This window comes from Manis javanica, chromosome 1 (genome assembly GCF_040802235.1).
Source record: "Manis javanica isolate MJ-LG chromosome 1, MJ_LKY, whole genome shotgun sequence".
Taxonomy (NCBI): domain Eukaryota; kingdom Metazoa; phylum Chordata; class Mammalia; order Pholidota; family Manidae; genus Manis; species Manis javanica.
Window position 1 is genome coordinate 118,118,714 of NC_133156.1, and position 18,792 is coordinate 118,137,505.

Sequence of the window (18,792 nt, forward strand, 5' to 3'; positions counted from 1 at the left end):
TTAATATTTGATAAAGGAGCCATGGACATACAATGGCAAAATGACAGTCTCTTCAACAGATGGTGTTGGCAAAACTGGACAGCTACATGTAGGAGAATGAAACTGGACCATTGTCTAACCCCATATACAAAGGTAAACTCAAAATGGATCAAAGACCTGAATGTAAGGCATGAAACCATTAAACTCTTGGGAAAAAACATAGGCAAAAACCTCTTAGACATAAACATGAGTGATCTCTTCTTGAACATATCTCCCCGGGCAAGGAAAACAACAGCAAAAATGAGCAAGTGGACTACATTAAGCTGAAAAGCTTCTGTACAGCGAAAGACACCATCAATAGAACAAAAAGGAACCCTACAGTATGGGAGAATATATTTGAAAATGACAGATCCGATAAAGGCTTGACATCCAGAATATATAAAGAGCTCACACGCCTCAACAAACAAAAATCAAATAACCCAATTAAAAAATGGGCAGAGGAACTGAACAGACAGTTCTCCAAAAAAGAAATACAGATGGCCAAGAGACACATGAAAAGATGCTCCACATCGCTAATTATCAGAGAAATGCAAATTAAATCTACAATGAGGTATCACCTCACACCAGTAAGGATAGCTGCCATCCAAAAGACAAACAACAACAAATGTTGGCGAGGCTGTGGAGAAAGGGGAACCCTCCTACACTGCTGGTGGGAATGTAAATTAGTTCAACCATTGTGGAAAGCAGTATGGAGGTGCATCAAAATGCTCAAAACAGACCTACCATTTGACCCAGGAATTCCACTCCTAGGAATTTACCCTAAGAACGCAGCAATCAAGTTTGAGAAAGACAGATGCACTCCTATGTTTATCGCAGCACTATTTACAATAGCCAAGAATTGGAAACAACCTAAATGTCCATCGGTAGATGAATGGATAAAGAAGATGTTGTACATATACACAATGGAATACTACTCAGCCATAAGAAGTGGAAAAATCTAACCATTTGCAGCAACATGGATGGAGCTGGAGAGTATTATGCTCAGTGAAATAAGCCAAGCGGAGAAAGAGAAATACCAAATGATTTCACTCATCTGAGGAGTATAGGAACAAAGGAAAAACTGAAGGAACAAAACAGCAGCAGAATTACAGAACCCAAAAATGGACTAACAGGTACCAAAGGGAAAGGAACTGGGGAGGGTGGGTGGGCAGGGAGGGATAAGAGGGGGGAAGAAGAAGGGGGGTATTAAGATTAGCATTCATGGGGGGAGGGAGAAAGGGGAGGGTGGGCTGCACAACACAGAGAGGACAAGTAGTGACTCTACAACATTTTGCTAAGCTGATGGACAGTAACCGTAATGTGGTTGTTAGGGGGGACCTGATATAGGGGAGAGCATAGTAAACATAGTATTCTTCATGTAAGTGTAGATTAAAAATTTAAAAAAAAAGAAAAAAAAAAGAAAGAAAGAAAATGGGGATTACTCCTTAACAGGATAAAACTATTGGTAAATCAAAGATCAACGCATGCTTTAAATATCCTTAATGTTGATCACTTAAAGGGTGTCAGATGATCAGCTATGGAGGTACTCTTTTCTGATAATATTCCTTTCTCTTAATTAAAAAAAAAAAAAAGCAGTTACTGTGTGCTGACCTCCAATGAGTTCTGCACAGTGGTATAGAGGGCATGTCAAAGTGTGGGCAAAGGGTCTGTTTGTTTCTACGCAGAAGATCAAGGCCTAGCTTGGATACCCAGAAAATGAACTAAGATACGATATGAGGAGGAGCTTCCGGCATCAGCACTCTCTGGAGGACTTGTGCCGGGGGATGATCATCAAAAAGCCTCTACAGGGATCCGGACGATGCTGCGGTTGTGGCTGCATCCAGCCCACCGTCTCCTGGACTTGCCATAGGAATGAGGAGGGAGATGTCTAGGCTGGCATGTGCATACAGTGACACAACGAATTTGACCGGATCTGTACTGTTGGAACTCAACCAGGAGTTGGGAGGAGTGCAAGTTGTAGCACTCCAAAATCTCATGACTATAGACTATCTATGCTTAAAAGGACATATGGGATGTGAACAGATCCCAGAAATGGGCTGCTTTAATTTGTCTGATGGTTCAAGTACAGTTGGACAATATCCATCATATCATAGATAAATTTTCACAAATGCCTAGGGTGCCTAAATGGTTTTCTTGGCTTCACTGGAGATGGATGGTAATTATAGATTTGCTTTGTTTATGTCACCGTATTCCTATTATGTTAATATGTGTGTGCAAATTAGTTAGTAGTTTAAAACCTATACATACTTAAGGTACTATACAAGAAGATATGTCAAAGAAATAATCAATCCTCCCATGTTTCCTTCATATGCTACATCTATAGCTTTTCTTCTTCCTTCCTAATTACAACCCTTAAATAGAATTCGTGCCTCATATCGAATTTACCGAGTATCATAAATACTCCAGGTGGTAAAGATACCTCGAAACAAGTGCTGGGCATAGAAGCCACAGGGCATAAATCTGCAAAGAAGTAAAAAGCTAACCTTTGCAAACAATATGGCTTCTCTCTCACTTACCAACTTTACATTTCCCTGTATGGCCCCGGAAGATGACTGGTTAGCCAGAGACGGGTAAGATTCCTCAAGGGAGGAACAACCTAAGACAGGCACAGTCGCAGGGGGGCCATCAGGTGAGAATTTGGGGATCAACAGAGGTGAGGCTCAGAATCTCACCCCCCCTGCTTTGAGAGAAATCTTCTGCATCCGTGGATGTCTTGCTGCCCTTGTCTAGCCTGGATTAATACTTAGTCCATAGGCACACACCTGATCTTCTGATCATCTACATTTGCCTTCTTACAGCACTAAACTATGTTTTCTACCTTTATCTTGCATCTACCTACCACTTCAGCATTTTATTAAAAATAAAAATAATAATAACAATAGGAGAAATGTGGGATCAACATATAAATCAAGTACAAAAATCAAACGAATATTCATATTTGACCTGATTGTTTATAGGTCATATTGCATGATCAAAACCGAAAGTTTCTGTGATGAATGCCCTTGTACTGTTCACCATGTAAGAATTTATTCACTATGTAAGAATTCGTTCACCATGTAAGAACTTGTTCATTATGCTTCAGAAGATTGGAGACTGACGAGAATTAGGCTTGAGATGGATTAATGATTGTACATTGAGCATTGACCCCCCTATACTGAATTTTATTGTTGTTAACAACCATTTGATCAATAAATATGAGAGATGCCCTCTCAAAAAAAAAAAAAAAGTTATAAAATCATAAACCAGTACTTCTAATTCAATTTACAAATCTTATTTTATTTCTAAATCTAGTAAATTTTAATATCTACTTTTGAAGTGGGCTTTATTCATATCTGGTGTCATTTAAAAACTTTATTATTTAAACTTCACCTAAATATTTTTAATTTAATATATTCCTTTTACTTAATGCTTCTTACTTGAAGAACTTACCCAAATGTTCAGGACAGTAATGAATCTAATAGATTAAAATTGTGAATTCTGTGAATCCTAAGTTCTCTGAAATATTTCAATGCTTTTTACAAACTTCATAAACCCATCTTGATTTTCAACTTAAAAAAAAATCACATCTCTAAGATTGAAAATTCAGTTATACATTTTAAGTTGGAATCATGAAGCTAATGTATCAGATGCCCTAATAAGCTAAATTACCTTAACTGGTACAAATATTTTTAAAAAACCAAACATACATAGATCATTCCTAAAGTTAATGCAAAATAATTTATTTCGCTGGTTGTTAGTTCATTATGTCTATATGTAAGGGTCAAATGAGAGTTTTATTATCCACAAATATTGGGACTTTTATCACAAGCAAGTTGATCTAAACATCCCAAAAAAGGTTATCTGCTTAGCACTGATATTCAATCCCAAATCTTTTACCCAGGTTCTGCAGGAGCAGCCAACACCTAGGGCGATTTTTCTTGCAACAGTGAGGCAACCTGAGCCCTATTTTATGGTCACTTCGCGATTAGAGACCCCAACCTTATTCTTCTCCAAGTAGGGTGGTAACAGTCCCCATTCCCTGGATTCAGGTTATTTATTACCTAACACTCAGGTAAGATTCAATTTATCTACTGCTTGATTTTATTCTTATTTTCATACTTTTCCTCTTGGTTAGGGGACACAATGCTTACAGATATTTTAATGATATCTGATTATACCGCGCATATCTTTTTTTTCTGTGTCATGCTAACAACAGTAGTCTGTTACCATCACTGCCATTCTTCTTTAGGTCATTATATGATAGCAATGTCCTGGGTAAAAGGATACATTTCATAGGTCTCTGGAGTAAGCACTTTAACGCTTCCTTACCCTCCTGGGCCCTGCTCTTGGGTGGTATGCCTTAGCCTGTGACAGACTGGTCTGAGATGACTTGGGTTGAGTGGGCTTGGATTGAGAAGGCTTACACTGAGAGGACTGGGGCTGGCATGGCTTGGGCTGGGCAGGTTTGGATGGAGACCTTTGAGCTGCGGGGTGCTGAGGTTGAGAGGTTATAGGTTGGGAGGGTTTGGGCTGGAAATGCTTGACTTGGGATGGTTTGGGCTGATTGGATTTGAGCTGAGATCTGGGTAAACATGTGCTATTGGACATGGGATGAACTCCCATCTGGAAAGCTGGATTTAAAGGCCCACCCTCTGTCTTCATCTGGGCTCCTTGCCAAGGGGCAGGTCTTGCAGGTTTTTGTATAATGCCTGCTGCTTGAAAAGCTGGTGAGTGAGGATCTTTAATATTAGGTGCTTTTCTCATCAGTTTTCCAGTTGTCCCAGTTGGCTGTGTTCCTTGGGTGCAGGCTTGCCTAGGCTTTGGTTTCCCAACAGCCCCTGACTGCTGTGAACCCAGGGAACAGAACTGACCTACCTGGGAGACCACTGCCCTAGGCCGCTCAAGAGTTTCCTTCTTCTGTGGTCTAGGCCAGGCCTGTACACACCAAGGAAAGGGTCTTGGTGGTCTCTCAAATGTTCCAATCATCTGATGCCCCTGAGCAGTTCTTGAAAGTTTCATAAACCTTTCATGTGAATAAAATCTCTGGGGTTGGAAGTACTGAATCCCAAAACTTTTACCTTGACTATGGGTGTTTGTATTCTGAAAATGTGAAGGATGAAACCACTTAGACCTCTGCTCTGAACAAAAGTGGGGACCCATAGCCTGGGGAGCTTTCAAGGAAACATCGTTAAAGTCACCTCCAGTTCTGGTTGGTAAAGGACAGAATACTGGGGTGAGGTGGAAATCCTGAAGGTTCTGGCTGACTTCACTTCTAGCCCCAGCTTCTCTTACAGGCATCTTAGCGTGAGTTTCAGATGAGCTTTTTGGATGATGGCGTCTTTGTTGTCCTTCATTTTCAGCTGTTTCAGACAAACTTTCACTGGAAGAAACTTGAATTCCTTGAAAGTTCTCAAAGTCTTGGTCTACCTGGATGCCCAACTCCCTGGCCAGGGAGGCCATGTCCTCCACGGACACACATGTGAGTGAAGAGGAAATCACTTCCTGGAGGGTTGCTCGCAGGCACCCCATGCTCTTCCCTCTCTCCCCAGCTTCCTCCTCCTCCCAAAATAGTAGCTGTGATGGCTTCAGTTTCAGTACCGTCTGGAAAATCTGAGCCTCCTCACTCTCCTTGGCCTGGGGACTGAGGACAAAGTAGCATCTTTGAATAGCAGCTTCACCTAAAAACATTAGCAAGTCCCATTCCTTCTCACCTAGACAGTCAGTGAAAAAAAACACAGCTGAGGAAACTTCCATCAAGAAACCAAACTGTGTCCAAAAACTTTGTACATCTCCACGGAGGTTGGCCACCACAAAAGCCTTTTGAAAAACATAAGGATTTTCCTTTAGACCATCACAATCAGGGAAATACCACATTATCTCAACCAGGCCATCAGATATTTGCCGGGGAAGTACTGGGACAGACAAATCCCGATGGAGGAAGATTTTGTGTGGCTTCATTTGGGCAGGGCTGAGCAGAGTGTTGAGGATTCTGGATTTGGAGAAGCTACAGTATCCTAGGCGCACAAAAGAGATGACAGGCACCTGCTCAAGAGTCAGAAACTGATCTGTAACCATTGTAGGCCCTCCTGCAGACTGTGTTGGTTGCTTCTTCACAATGTCCTTCATGGCCCTCAGCATAAAGATGCTTTTGTTGTTTTCTGCATCTGGCAGTAGCAAGGGAAGAGCAAATTGGCACTGATACATGTTTGACATGACTTCACGTTGCAAAGAACTGTCTGAACACAGCAGAGAGGCACAAAGCACATCAAAGGGATTAATGGTTTGTGTGTCTCTAATTTCCAAATTCCCTATTCCAGTCAGCAATTCTCCTTCACTATCCTTATCCAGAACCTTGTGTCTGAGGATTGAATCTCTGGCCGTCATATCCAGAGCTTGAACCTTCATCAGGAAATTCCAGGCTAAGTCCCCTGGACTTTCAGGTGTCCACCCATGTCCTCGATCTAAGGAGAATTGTTTAACAAAATCTGGCAGGAGTTTTCTGTTCCTATCCATGTTCAAATATGACAGGAGATCATTAAACACTTTTTTTCTCTCTGTAGGAAAAAAGATACTCAGTGAATACACAAATTCAGAGTCTAAGCCTCCTTCACTGACTTTTAGTATGAAACAGTTGACATTTTCACTGCCAAAAGATGAAACAATATAAATAAAGTGAAAATTCCTTTTACCACTCTGCTGATTCCACCACTTTCTTTCCAAGAGATATATCAATATGTTATGGTATGTTGGCTTTCCATTCTTTTTCTGTGTAAATATATAAGTATGCATTATATACAGAAACATATAGTTTGGTTTAATGGGTGCCATTTTATTTTCACAGAAATGATGTTACACAAATGATTCTTTAACTTGTTCTTACTTAATGGTATTTCTTGAAAATTCTTCCAAGTCAGTATATATCGAGATTTGTTTAATTCATTTTAGCTAATCAATTGTACAACCAATTTTGGATGCACCATTGTTTACTTAGCCATTGTCTACTGATGGTCATTTAAGTTTCCCAATTTATTGGTTAATGTTTGTATGCAGCAGTGAAAAACATTGTTAATGCTTCATTATACACATGTAGGAGGAATTCTTCATATTGATACATATATTGCTTCTTTCTTTATACTGATTTATTTCTCTCTATATATAAATATAACAAATATATATAACACATATAAATATATATATTTCATATATTGATTTATTTCTTAAATGATTCTCTTGGTAAAGTTTAGAGAAATAAAAAATTTGATTTCCATTAAAGTTTTCTCAGAATTTACATGCTGTACCTAATTTATCCTGATCTCCCATTATCTAATACATTTCTAGTCACTTCCTGAGAATACAGAGATAGTGGTAAGTAGGAAAAAAAACACAGAGAGCAGTTTCTTCTCCTGGTGGATACCAAACCAGCATAAAGCTTCCTGGATCCACTTTAACATAGCCTAGAAGAAACAACAGAAGTGAGAGAGAAGTGTAGATTTCAAGAATTAACCCAAGTTGAGAACCAAGATGGCGGCATGAGTAGAGCAGTGGAAATCTCCTCCCACAACCATGTATGTTTTTAAAAATACAACAAATACAACTATTCCTAAAAGAGAGACCAGAAGACACAGGACAACAGCCAGACTACATCCACACCTGTGAGAACTCAGCACCTCGCAAAGGGGGTAAGATACAAGTCGCGGCCTGGCAGGACCCAAGCGCCTCTCACCCCAGCTTCTGGTGGGAGGAGAGGAGTTGGAGCAGGGAGGGAGAGGGAGCCCAGGACTGCTAAACACCCATCCGCACCAGAGCACAGACACACAGTGCGTGGTATGCTGGATACCAGGGAAACAGGACAGTAAGACCTGTGAGCGGGCCCCCACAGCCGGCGCACCCAGGACTAAGAAAAGTGAGTGCTTTTTGAAAGTCTTAAAGGAACAGGGACCCCACAGCTGGACAGAAGTGTGCCGGGACACTTAGCCCAGAAGCTGGGAATCCTGGGGAACTCCGGGTGCCCTAACCCCCTGGGCAGCAGCACAGCTTGGAGGCCCCCCATGGCGATAAACAGCCTCCCACCCATTCCCCGTCTGACGTGGCTCCGCAATATTGGAGCAGCAGCCTGAGGCTGGCCACGCCCACAGCAACCACAGAGCTCCACAGTGGCCGAGCAAGAATTAGAAACCCCATATACATGCAGCTGCCCAGCACAAGCTGCTAGGGATTGCTGTTCTCCCAGGAGAGGAAGACCACAAACCAGCAAGAAGGGACTTTCTCTTAGCCAACACACGCGACAGCTCCCCACAAATACCTCTATCACCATGAAAAGGTAGAAGAATTTGATACAGATGAAAATCACAGAGGCAAACCCTAAGAAGGAGATAGACCTAACCAATTACCTTGAAAAAGAATTAAAAATAAAGCACATAACCATGCTGATGGAACTGCAGAGAAATATGCAAGAGCTAAGGGATGATGTCCGGAAGGAGATTACAGAAATGAAACAATCTCTGGAAGGATTTATAAGCAGAGTGGATAAGATGAAAGAAGCCATTGATGGAATAGAAACCAGAGAACAGGAACACATAGAAACTGATGCAGAGAGAGATAAAAGGATCTCCAGGAATGAAACAATATTAAGAGAACTGTGTGACCAATCCAAAAGGCATAATATCTGCATTATAGGGATACCAGAAGAAGAAGAAGAGAGAAAAAGGGATAGAAAGTGTATTTGAAGAAATAATTGCTGAAAACTTCCCCAAACTGGGGAAGGAAATAATCCATCAGACCATGAAGTGCACAGAACCCCCAACAGAAGGGACCCAAGGAGGACAACACCAAGACACATAACAATTAAAATGACAAAGATCAAGGAAAAGGACAGAGTTTAAAGGCAGCTAGAGAGAGGAAAAAGGTCACCTACAAAGGAAAACCCATCAGGCTATCATCAGACTTCTCAACAGAAACATCACAGGCCAGAAGAGACTGGCATGATATATTTAATGCAATGAAAAAGAAGGGCCTTGAACCAAGAATACTGTATCCAGCACAATTATCATGTAAATGTGAAGGAGGGATTAAACAATTCCCAGACAAGCAAAAGTTGAGGGAATTTGCCTCCCACAAACACCTCTACAGGGTATTTTAGAGGGACTGCTCTAGATGGAAGTGCTCCTAAGACTAAATAGATGCACCAGGGAAAATAAAATCATAGCAAAGAAAGCAGATCAACCAAATATGAACTAAAGGCAAAAAATAAAATCAACTACTCACAAAAGCAGTTAAAGGAAACACAAAAGAGCACAGAATAAAACAACCAACATATAAAGAATGGAGGAGGAGGAATAAGGAGGGAGAAAAATAAAGAATCACCAGACAGTGTTTAAAATAGCTCAATAAGTGAGTTAAGTTAGATGGTAAGATAGTAAAGAAGCTAACCCATGAACCTTTGGTAACCACGAATCTAAAGCCTGCAATGGCAATAAGTACATATCTTTTAATAGTCACCCTAAATGTAAATGGACTGAATGCACCAATCAAAAGACACAGAGTAATAGATTGGATAAAAAAGCAAGACCCATCTCTATGCTGCTTTCAAGAGACTCACCTCAAACCCAAAGACATGCACAGACTAAAAGCCAAGGGATGGAAAAAGATACTTCATGCAAACAACAGGGAGAAAAAAGCAGGTGTTGCAGTAGTATCAGACAAAGTAGACCTCAAAACAAAGAAAATAACAAAAGATAAAGAAGGACATCACATAATGATAAAGGGCTCAGTCCAACAAGAGGATATAACCATTATAAATATATATGCACCCAACACAGGAGCACCAGCATATGTGAAACAAATACTAACAGAACTAAAGGAGGAAAGAGAATGCAAGGCATTCATTTTAGGAGACTTCAACACACCACTTACTCCAAAGGATAGATTCACCAGACAGAAAATAAGTAAGGACACAGAGGCACTGAACAACACACTAGAACAGGTGGACCTAATAGATATCTATAGAACTCGACATCCAAAAGCCATTATTTACAGTAGCCAAGAAATGGAAGCAACCTAAGTGTCCATCAGTAGATGAATAGATAAAGAAGATGTGGTACATACACACAATGGAATATAATTCAGCCATAAGAAGAAAACAAATCCTACCATTTGCAACAACATGGATGGAGCTAGAGGGTATAAATAAGCCAGGCAGAGAAAGACAAACACCAAGTGATTTCATTCATATGCAGAGTATGGGAACAAAGAAAGACTGAAGGAACAAAACAGCAGCAGAATCACAGAACCTAAGAATGGACTAACAGTTACCAAAGGGAAAGGGACTGGGGAGAATGGGAGGGAAGGAAGGGATAAGCGTGGGGTAAAAGAAAGGGGGTATTACGATTTGCATGTATAATGTGGGGGAGCTGGGGAGGGCTGTGCAGCACAGAGAAGACAAGTGGTGATTCTATAGCATCTTACTATGCTGATGGACAGTGACTATAATGGGGTTTGTGGGGAGGACTTGGTGAAGGGGGCACCCTAGTAAACATAATGTTCTTCATGTAATTGTAGATTAATGACAACAACAACAACAAAAAAGAATTAACCCAAGTTAATCTAAGAAATCCACGGGTAGTCTGAAAGTTGCTTGGACTGGTATATGTGTTGGGTAAGAAGGTGAGGAAGGAGTTGAGGCTAGCATGAAAGGTCCCCAGAGGAGGGAATGAGAGGATAAGTTGCAGGAAAGCTTGGCCTATTCTCTAGTTTGTTTTAGGATTGTATATTTTGTCATTTTGATGAATTTAAAATTCATCAAATAAGTTAGCACAGAAATCAGTCACCACAAAGCCCAGGCCAGATGGCTAGTGTTGACAAAGTAATAACAGGGCTACTCTGGAGCACTTACAAGCAGCAGAGTAAATGTATGCACAGCAACAATGATATATTTAATAAGCACATAGCTTGGATTTTAAAAAGTAAGAAACAATAATATCATTTTATAATTAAAAATCCATAAAAATAATCCAACTAAGGCATAAAGAATTGACCAGAGATTTCAGCTGCTATCCACTGAAAGAATTTTGAATTTGAGACTAGTCAGGTTAACCAGCAACTAAAATAGACCAAAAAAGCAGGGGGACCTCTTTGGAGAAATTTAACAGTGTGTATTCTCTATAATTCATCATACACAATGTTTAAGACACAATCCAAAGTTAACAGTTAACAGACATAGGAAGAAATGTAATATAACCCATACTCAATCAATGGAGATGGACCACAAGATGACCCAAATATTGGATTCAGCATATAAGAATTTTAAAGCAGCTGTTTTAAGTATTCTCAAGAATGTAAAATAAAATAAGCCCATAATGAATGATTAAATAGGAATTTTCAGATAAAAATAGAAAGTACTTTAAAAATGGAAATTATATAATTAAACATCACAATATTTGAATTTAAAAAAATTAGTAGATGTACTTAACAAAAGATTGGAAATGAAAGAAGAAAAAACTCAATATACTGAAAAATACAGCAATAGAAATGATCCGATATGAAGAATAGAATAACTATTAAAGAAAAAGCATGAATAGAGCCTCAACAACCTATAGAAAAATATCAAAAACTCTAACATACATGTGCTACTGGGAGGTGGATTGGGAGTTCCTTATTCTTGTCTCCTCAAAGGGAAGAATTCAGTCAAGAGACTTGACAGAGAGTTAAACCTGAAAACAGTTTTGTATTTAGAAAAGTAAAAGGACAGTATACTCCAAAGACAGAGTTGTGGGCTGACCTTGCAAATGGGTAGCAGCCCAATGAGTTTACAATGTTTTCTATGGGGGTTTATTTGATATCCTCCCTCCCATTTTGTCACTATCAAGCCACCTTTTAGATCCACCTTGGTTCCTTGCCTCCAACCTCTTTGCACACGTTGATGTCAACCATCTGCCCATGAGCACCTAAGGGGAAATGGACCATAACTGAAGTGTAAATAATATTATAATGGCACTGAGGTTACGAGTGGATAAGGTTTTCCCCAAGAGTACATGCTCCCAAACTGGCAAAGCCCCAGTGATCCACATCTTTTGCTTGTCAATCTGTGCTAAACCACAAAAAGGATTGGTTTAAGGGAGACAGAGTGGTCTCTGGGTAGATACTGAGTGGTCTGTCATCCTTTCTCCCCTCCTGCTCATGACTATCTAACTGCCTACTCTAACACACGTATTTGGAGTCTCAGAAAGGCCAGGAGTAAGCAAATGGGACAAAAGAAAATATTTGCATAAATAATGGCTGAAAACTTCCCCAATTTTTAAAAAAAGTGTTATAGTTTCACAAAACTCTGCAAACCCTAAGGAGGATAAAAACAAAGAAAAATCACACCTAGACATAACAGAGTCAAACGCTAATAAAAATTTAAGAAAAATGACAAAACACTTTACCAAGGAACAATGATAAAATGACTAAAGACTTAGCATCAGAAACAATGGAAGCCAAAAGACAGAGGAATGACATCCGTAAGGTGCTAGAGGCAAAAAAAAAAAAAAAAAAAAAACAAACCCTCACATATCTAGAATTCTATACCTAGCAAAATCTTCTGGAATGAGGGAACAATAAAGACATTTTTGAATAAATAAAATCTAAGAGAATTTACCACCAGCAAACCTTCACTTAAATGAATATTAAATAAAATTCTTCTGGCTAAAGGGAAACATCAGATTAAAACTTGGATCTTCAGGAAGGAAGAAAGAAAGGACACAGGAAACGGTAACTATATGGGTTTCTCTCCAATTATAAACTCTAAGGGAAGGGAGTTGATTTATAGTGTATATGCAAATTGACTTTATACAAGGCAGAGCACACAGGGCAATACCTGAAGCCTTCCATAGACTTTAATTTGACATTGACTTTTCTTTTCCATCATGACATTTAACATGACAAAAAGTATGAAGACCCTTCTCTTTTGAGCCAGATGCGTTTAGATTTTTTTTTCAGTTCCTGGCTGCATAGACAAATATTACATAGGATAGCCACATGGCTCCAGTCAACTAGAGGGGTTTGGTAGCCATTAGAATTATATTGCAGATCATAACTACATTATTATTAAGACTACTCTGTGTTCTGCTAAAGGTGTTAGATTGATTGCAAAAATTTCCCCCACTTGTTATCCATACCTTTTGAAATACTACTTTGCAAGAGGTAAAGTCTACTTTTCCCTAAGCCTTGAATATTCATTGGCTTTGTGGCTTGCTTTGGCCAACAGAATGTGGCAAGAGTGATGCTGTTATGGATTGAATTGTGTCCCTTTCCCCCAAAATTATGTTACATCCAGTACCTCAGAATGTGGCTTTATTTGTAAATTGGGTCTTTACAGAGATCAAATTAAAATGAAGTCTGCAGGTGTGCCTTAATACAATAAAATTGTTATCCTTATAAGAAGGCAAAATTTGAAAACAGAGACATGCACAGATGGAAAATGGTTTGAAGACACAGAAAGATGGTCATCTACAAATCAAGGAATACCTGAAGCTACCAGAAGCTAGCAGAGAGGACAGATCTTTCCTTAATGTCTTCATAGAGAGAGCATGACCCCATTAACACTTTGGCCTCCATAATTGCAAAAATAAACTTTCCATTGTTTTAAGCCACCCTTCTGTAGTACTTTATTGTGGCATCCCTATAGAGTAATAGTTCTGAGCCTGTACCTCAAATGACCTTCACTACTTCTTTCTCCTCTTATTCCTCTGCCCTCACCATAAGAAGATACCTCATCTTGTCTCAGAACAGACCCAGACTAGCCTTCTGGAAGATGAGGCTACCCTATGGCTAGCTGAGCACAGATGTATATGGGAAGACCAGAAGAACTGCCCAGCTAATTACAGACACATTAACAACAAGGCATTCTTAGTGTTTGAAGCAACTGAATTTTGAGAAGCTTGGTTATGCAGCATTATTGCTGCAAATAATAACTGATACAGGAAAAAAAATCATGCAAACAAAAGAACATCATGCAAGAAACACATTATAATATTAGACTGTCACCTGTGGAAGAAAGTGAATGGGAATGGGGAATGGAGAAAAAAGTGGAATAAACAAACAAATGGAGCTTTTTACAGAATAATGATGATACTATGTACTGAATAATTAATTCAATCCCATGTAACAGCTGAAATATATAAAAAATAAAAAAAATTTTATTCAAAATCAGGCCTAAAAGCAACTACGTATTAAGAAGGTATAGGGATAGGGCAAGAACTGTTATGGGGTGACTTATGTACCCCTCAAATTCATGTTGAAATCCTAACTCTCAGCACATCAGAATGTGATATTAGTTGGGAATAGGGTCACTGCAGTTGTAATTAGTTAGATGAGGTCTTTAGGATGGGCCCTAATCAAATATGACTTATGTCCTTATTAAAAGGGGAAATTTGGGCATAGAGAGCATGGACTCAGGGAGACAACCATGTGAAGATGAAGGCAGATGGGTAGCAGGGGAATGTTTCCACAGGCAAAGAATTTCCAGCAAACCACCAAAAGCTAGGAATAGATTTTTTTTTCCTTAGATAGAACAATACTTGACTCATACAGAGAAGAGATAGAGCAAGGTTAGCTTCAATAGTGAGAGGAACAGATTCTTCTTTACAGCCTTCAGAAAGAATCAACCCTGTAGATACTTTGATTTCAGATTTAGAGCCTCCAAGCTGTGAGACAATATACTTCTGTTGTTTATTGTTTAAACCACCTAGTTTGTGGAACTTTGTTACAGCGACCCTAGCAAACTAACACAAGGTGTGATGAGGAGGAACTGTGCACAAGCCTATAAACTGACAATCAATATTTACTTTTGCTTATAATGCCCACCATTTTCCAAGTCCTGGTTCTTCTTTCCTGTCAGCACCCACCTCTGAGGCAATTCCAGGCCATAACAAATTTCTGAGTAGATGCTTTTCTGGTGATATTAAGTGCCCTTCCTCTTCCCCTCTCCCCATGTCATGGCAACCTAAAAATAACTGTTGCCCAACCGGGCAAAGATCACATCTCATGTCCATACCTTCCATACCTTTCTCTTCTTCTTCCTCCAATGACATGCCAGTTTCCTCATCCTCACAACTCTCTTTTTTCTCAGAGAAATCTGTGGTTTGTGAATTTACAAAGTCTTCTTCACCATCATAGACAATGTCCTCTGGGTCATTATAATCCTCTTCTCCCAAGATGGTTTCTGCATGTTCAGAGTATCCAACAGGTTCTAGACACTCCTCTTTCCCTAAGTATAAAGAATCATCTGGCTCCGCATATCTCTGCCCATCTCGTAAGTACTCAGTAGGTGCTGGAACTTCATATTTAGCAGCGTCAACTGAATGTAGTAATGTGACTTTCGGTGTGTTGGATTCCCTCTCGTTTTCTCTTGAGAACAAGACAGTTTCCCTATAACTAGTTTTATCACTGAAAGCCTCAGGGGTGTCTAAATCCAAGTGTCCTTTCCCTTTCCCACAGGACACTGTGCTCTCAGGAGTCTCAGGCTGTTTCTCTCCAGAGGAAAAAGCATCTTCCAATTTCTTGCTTACCCCCATAAATTGAGGAGCTTCTATATTCTCATGTTTTAACAATTCTGAAAAGAATAAGAAAGTTTGGGATTTTTTGTTTTGTTTTGTTTTTCCAAATTACCAAAAAAAAACTTTTATAACAGCTTGAGTTTCTTGAGATCTCAAAGCATCATCTCCTTTATTTCACTGGAGGATAGGAATGAATACCTACCATCTCTTACACAAAAGGCGAAAAGTCAGCTGTCAGAACTTTCCTTCTCCCACTGGAAGAAAACCAGATCACACTCTTGCCTTGTTCAAAAGTTGAGTCTTTCACAACAAATTCAAAGGGTCAATGAGCAAAACAGAAAATTTGAATCCTATGAATAGTGCTTATGTGTGGATTTACAGTGACCCCAAACCAGCTCTGACTTCCTAGGGCCATTGCTAATGAAATCATCCTGAACAGGAAGCAAAGAGCTCTAATTTGGAATCTAAGTCTTAGTAATAATAAAACCTGTTTCTCTAGCATATGGTGCTTGTCCTGCATTAGAGACCATTAATATTAACCTTTTAATCTCAGCCTCTAACGTCTCATAAAATAATATTTTTTTAATTCCTGGAAGAGGAGCTACACCTACTTCAACTGGTAATCTACAAAATTACTAAATAATCCATTCTAGAAGAATTGCTCCCTCATCTGCCACTAATCTTTGAACACTGAAGAATTAGCTTTTGAAATGCTCCAGGAAACTAAAGTTCTGGCTGGCATTCTTATGAGAGAGAAAATGATCCACTGTGTAAATGTGCTAAAAACAATTTTCCCTACATTTTCAAAATAGCTTTAGTAAGTGAAAGATGCAGGTCTTTTAAGTTAATGCCCATGAATTTACTTACTTTATAAAGAATATCCGGATGTGTCATAATTAACAAGTCTCTTTCCAACTCTGAGTATTTCTAAATGTCATGGCCAGAAGAATGAACAGTTTATACTAGCATTAAAACATCAGAAAGTTTGGATATAATTTAAACAAAAAATTACCAGTCCCCTAAACCAAAAAGATACACAGTTCCTAGCTATTTAAATCCTGGACACTTTTCACCTTTACCCTATATTTCAGTGAAAATTATCTCCAGAAGAAAGATAAATGAAATAATAGTTTGGAGATCATTTCTTTTATCACAATACTGTCCTCTCACCCTCAAAAAAGTATAGAAATTAAACTTACCATGCCTTAAGTTCCAAGTGGTAGCTGACTCTGGAAAAGTACTAAATAAACACTTGAGAAAATCCAGACAGCTCACCTCTCCCTTTTTCTGTACCAAAATTAACAGCTTTCGACTTTTCTTCAGGGGATCTGTGATATCCTCCAGAGCCTCATACTCTTCCTCAGAAATCAGCCTCCGAGAGTTTAATGCATCTAAGATAGAATCAGGATCTTGTTGGAGGAGATCAAGTAACTTCTTTCGTTCTTTTTCTATGATCTCTGAGGGAACACTCACAGCAGCCATTGTCCTTGTTTTCTCTAGACCAGGAAATGGATTATGAAATCTGTCCAACAGAGAAACGGAAGTTGCTTTTTTTTTTTATGCAAGAAGTATGAGCAAAATTAAACATGCTGGTGATGCCCCGTGTGGGGAATGGCAGATGGATATCCACCGTGGAAGGAGAGAAATCCACCCCCTGAGCCTTCCTGCACCTTGGCTCCCTTCAGATTATTTACCTGCTCTTTTGATGACTGTCAGTCTCCTCCCCGTCTCCCACCCGCAGATAAACAAGGCGACGCGATGAGATATCGAAGAACTGAGTAGGCCAGCCAGGGGACTCAAGGCAAACCAGCTCAAGAGTGGTGCTGGAAAGGCACCTCTCATATTTATTGATCAGGCATCACATTCTTGAGTGGGTTAACAAGTTTCTAGACACAATGGTTAACATGCAGGAATGTAATTGCCCCCAGGTCGCTGAGGCAAGTCATCCCTGTCGCCAGGCAATGAGGGGGTAGAGATAACAAGAAACAGATCTCGGTTTAGATTTAGTGAGCTGCCGTATGCACCACAGATAACAAGGAAGGCAAACAATTCCCATAGAAACAGAATGATCTATGGATGGCAACCTACATTTCCCCTGTTTTTAAATTAAAAAGGAAGAGAAGTCCGTTATTCCACCGCAGCTTGGTAAAGAAAAGGGGCGACAAGAAATGCCTCATCAGGGGAGGCGAGGTGCTAAGCCACACCTCAGTTGACCCCCTCATCTCTTGACCTGTTGGCCCCCACGACTGTGCCTGTCTTAGGTTGTTCCTCCCGCGAGGAATCTTACCTGTCTCTGGCTAGCCAGCCATCTCTTGGGGCCATACAGGGAGTAAATGTGATAGAGCAAAGAGGCATACAAAAGATTTATGCAAACACTTCATCATCCCCTTAATTGCTGCGGAATTTTAAAATATACAGTGATCTGTCACATGGACTCTCAAGAAGATAACATGCAATTATTAATTTTTTGCCATGACTTCTTGAAATATAGCATATGCCTGAATTGGCTTAAGCCAGTAATCAGATGGCACACCCATGCTACCAAAACAGGAAGGCAAATGCATAAAAGAAGTAGGCCTACAGGTATTGGCCATAGCCAGTGAAAACAAGAGAACCAATCAGATAATCCAGGTAATTGTGAAAACTTATCAATAATATGGTGAATATCATCCAACTGGTTTTGAATTGTCTGTGAAAAATCAGATATATTAAAAAAAACACATTCCAGGAAATTGTTCACAGCCCAAATGTTCTTTCAGCAACAAATAGTCCATGGTAGCACGATCCTGAAGCACTGCCACTTGAACTTCTCTAAGTTCCTGATTAAGTTCTGACAGTATGGAAGCAGTCAGATTTGTAGTCTTGCTGTAGGCACGGGCCAGCTTAGATATTTCCTTCTGCATTCCTGCAACGAGTCCTGGTACAGGCAATACAAACGCAGCTGAGACTGCAATGGCAACAGGGTCCAACAATTTCAAGTTGTCATCACAATCTGGAGGCAGGGCTCAGGTCACTCTTCAGTGTTTAAATCCAGGATGATCTATAAGGGCTGGGAGAATATACCACAGATTGGGCTGTCCTATACCACAGACGCCTTAATAATGTGAGGAAAAGGCTTGATAGGTTTTGTTATCACACGAAAACACCCAGCCATTTGGGAGTCTATATCCATATGGTCATTTTACATGAACAGTAGATTTACAGTAAGAAGGTGTATTAGTACAATTGATACATATACAAC

The 18,792-nt window shown here is 39.7% G+C and overlaps 1 protein-coding gene across 4 annotated transcripts; it reads right to left on the bottom strand.

Moving 5' to 3' along the window:
• Window positions 1–3,737: 3,737 nt before the first annotated feature.
• CARD6 (caspase recruitment domain family member 6) lies at window positions 3,738–17,058 on the bottom strand. 4 transcript variants are annotated; one of them, XM_073236700.1, is made up of 3 exons: window positions 16,751–17,058; window positions 15,059–15,607; window positions 3,738–6,572 (listed from the first exon to the last, which is right to left on the bottom strand). In XM_073236700.1, exons 1-3 carry the CDS (start codon window positions 17,031–17,033, stop codon window positions 4,333–4,335), a joined length of 3,072 nt encoding a protein of 1,023 aa, XP_073092801.1. In that variant the 5' UTR covers window positions 17,034–17,058; the 3' UTR covers window positions 3,738–4,332. The 4 variants fall into 4 exon arrangements, with proteins under 4 accessions (XP_073092801.1, XP_073092795.1, XP_073092806.1 ...); XM_073236694.1 differs by having other exon boundaries at window positions 15,050–15,607; XM_073236705.1 differs by having other exon boundaries at window positions 15,050–15,607; window positions 16,827–16,960.
• Between the last annotated feature and the right edge of the window lie 1,734 nt (window positions 17,059–18,792).

Excerpts from the sequence above, each read along its gene's own strand:
- CARD6 (XM_073236694.1), bottom strand. The coding sequence starts at position 17,033 with ATGGCTGCTGTGAGTGTTCCCTCAGAGATCATAGAAAAAGAACGAAAG. Across the intron at positions 15,608-16,750 it reads CACTTGGAACTTAAGGCATG|AATTGTTAAAACATGAGAAT; the intron begins GTAAGTTTAATT and ends TATTCTTTTCAG. Across the intron at positions 6,573-15,049 it reads AGAAGAGAAAGGTATGGAAG|AGAGAAAAAAAGTGTTTAAT; the intron begins GTATGGACATGA and ends TTTTTCCTACAG.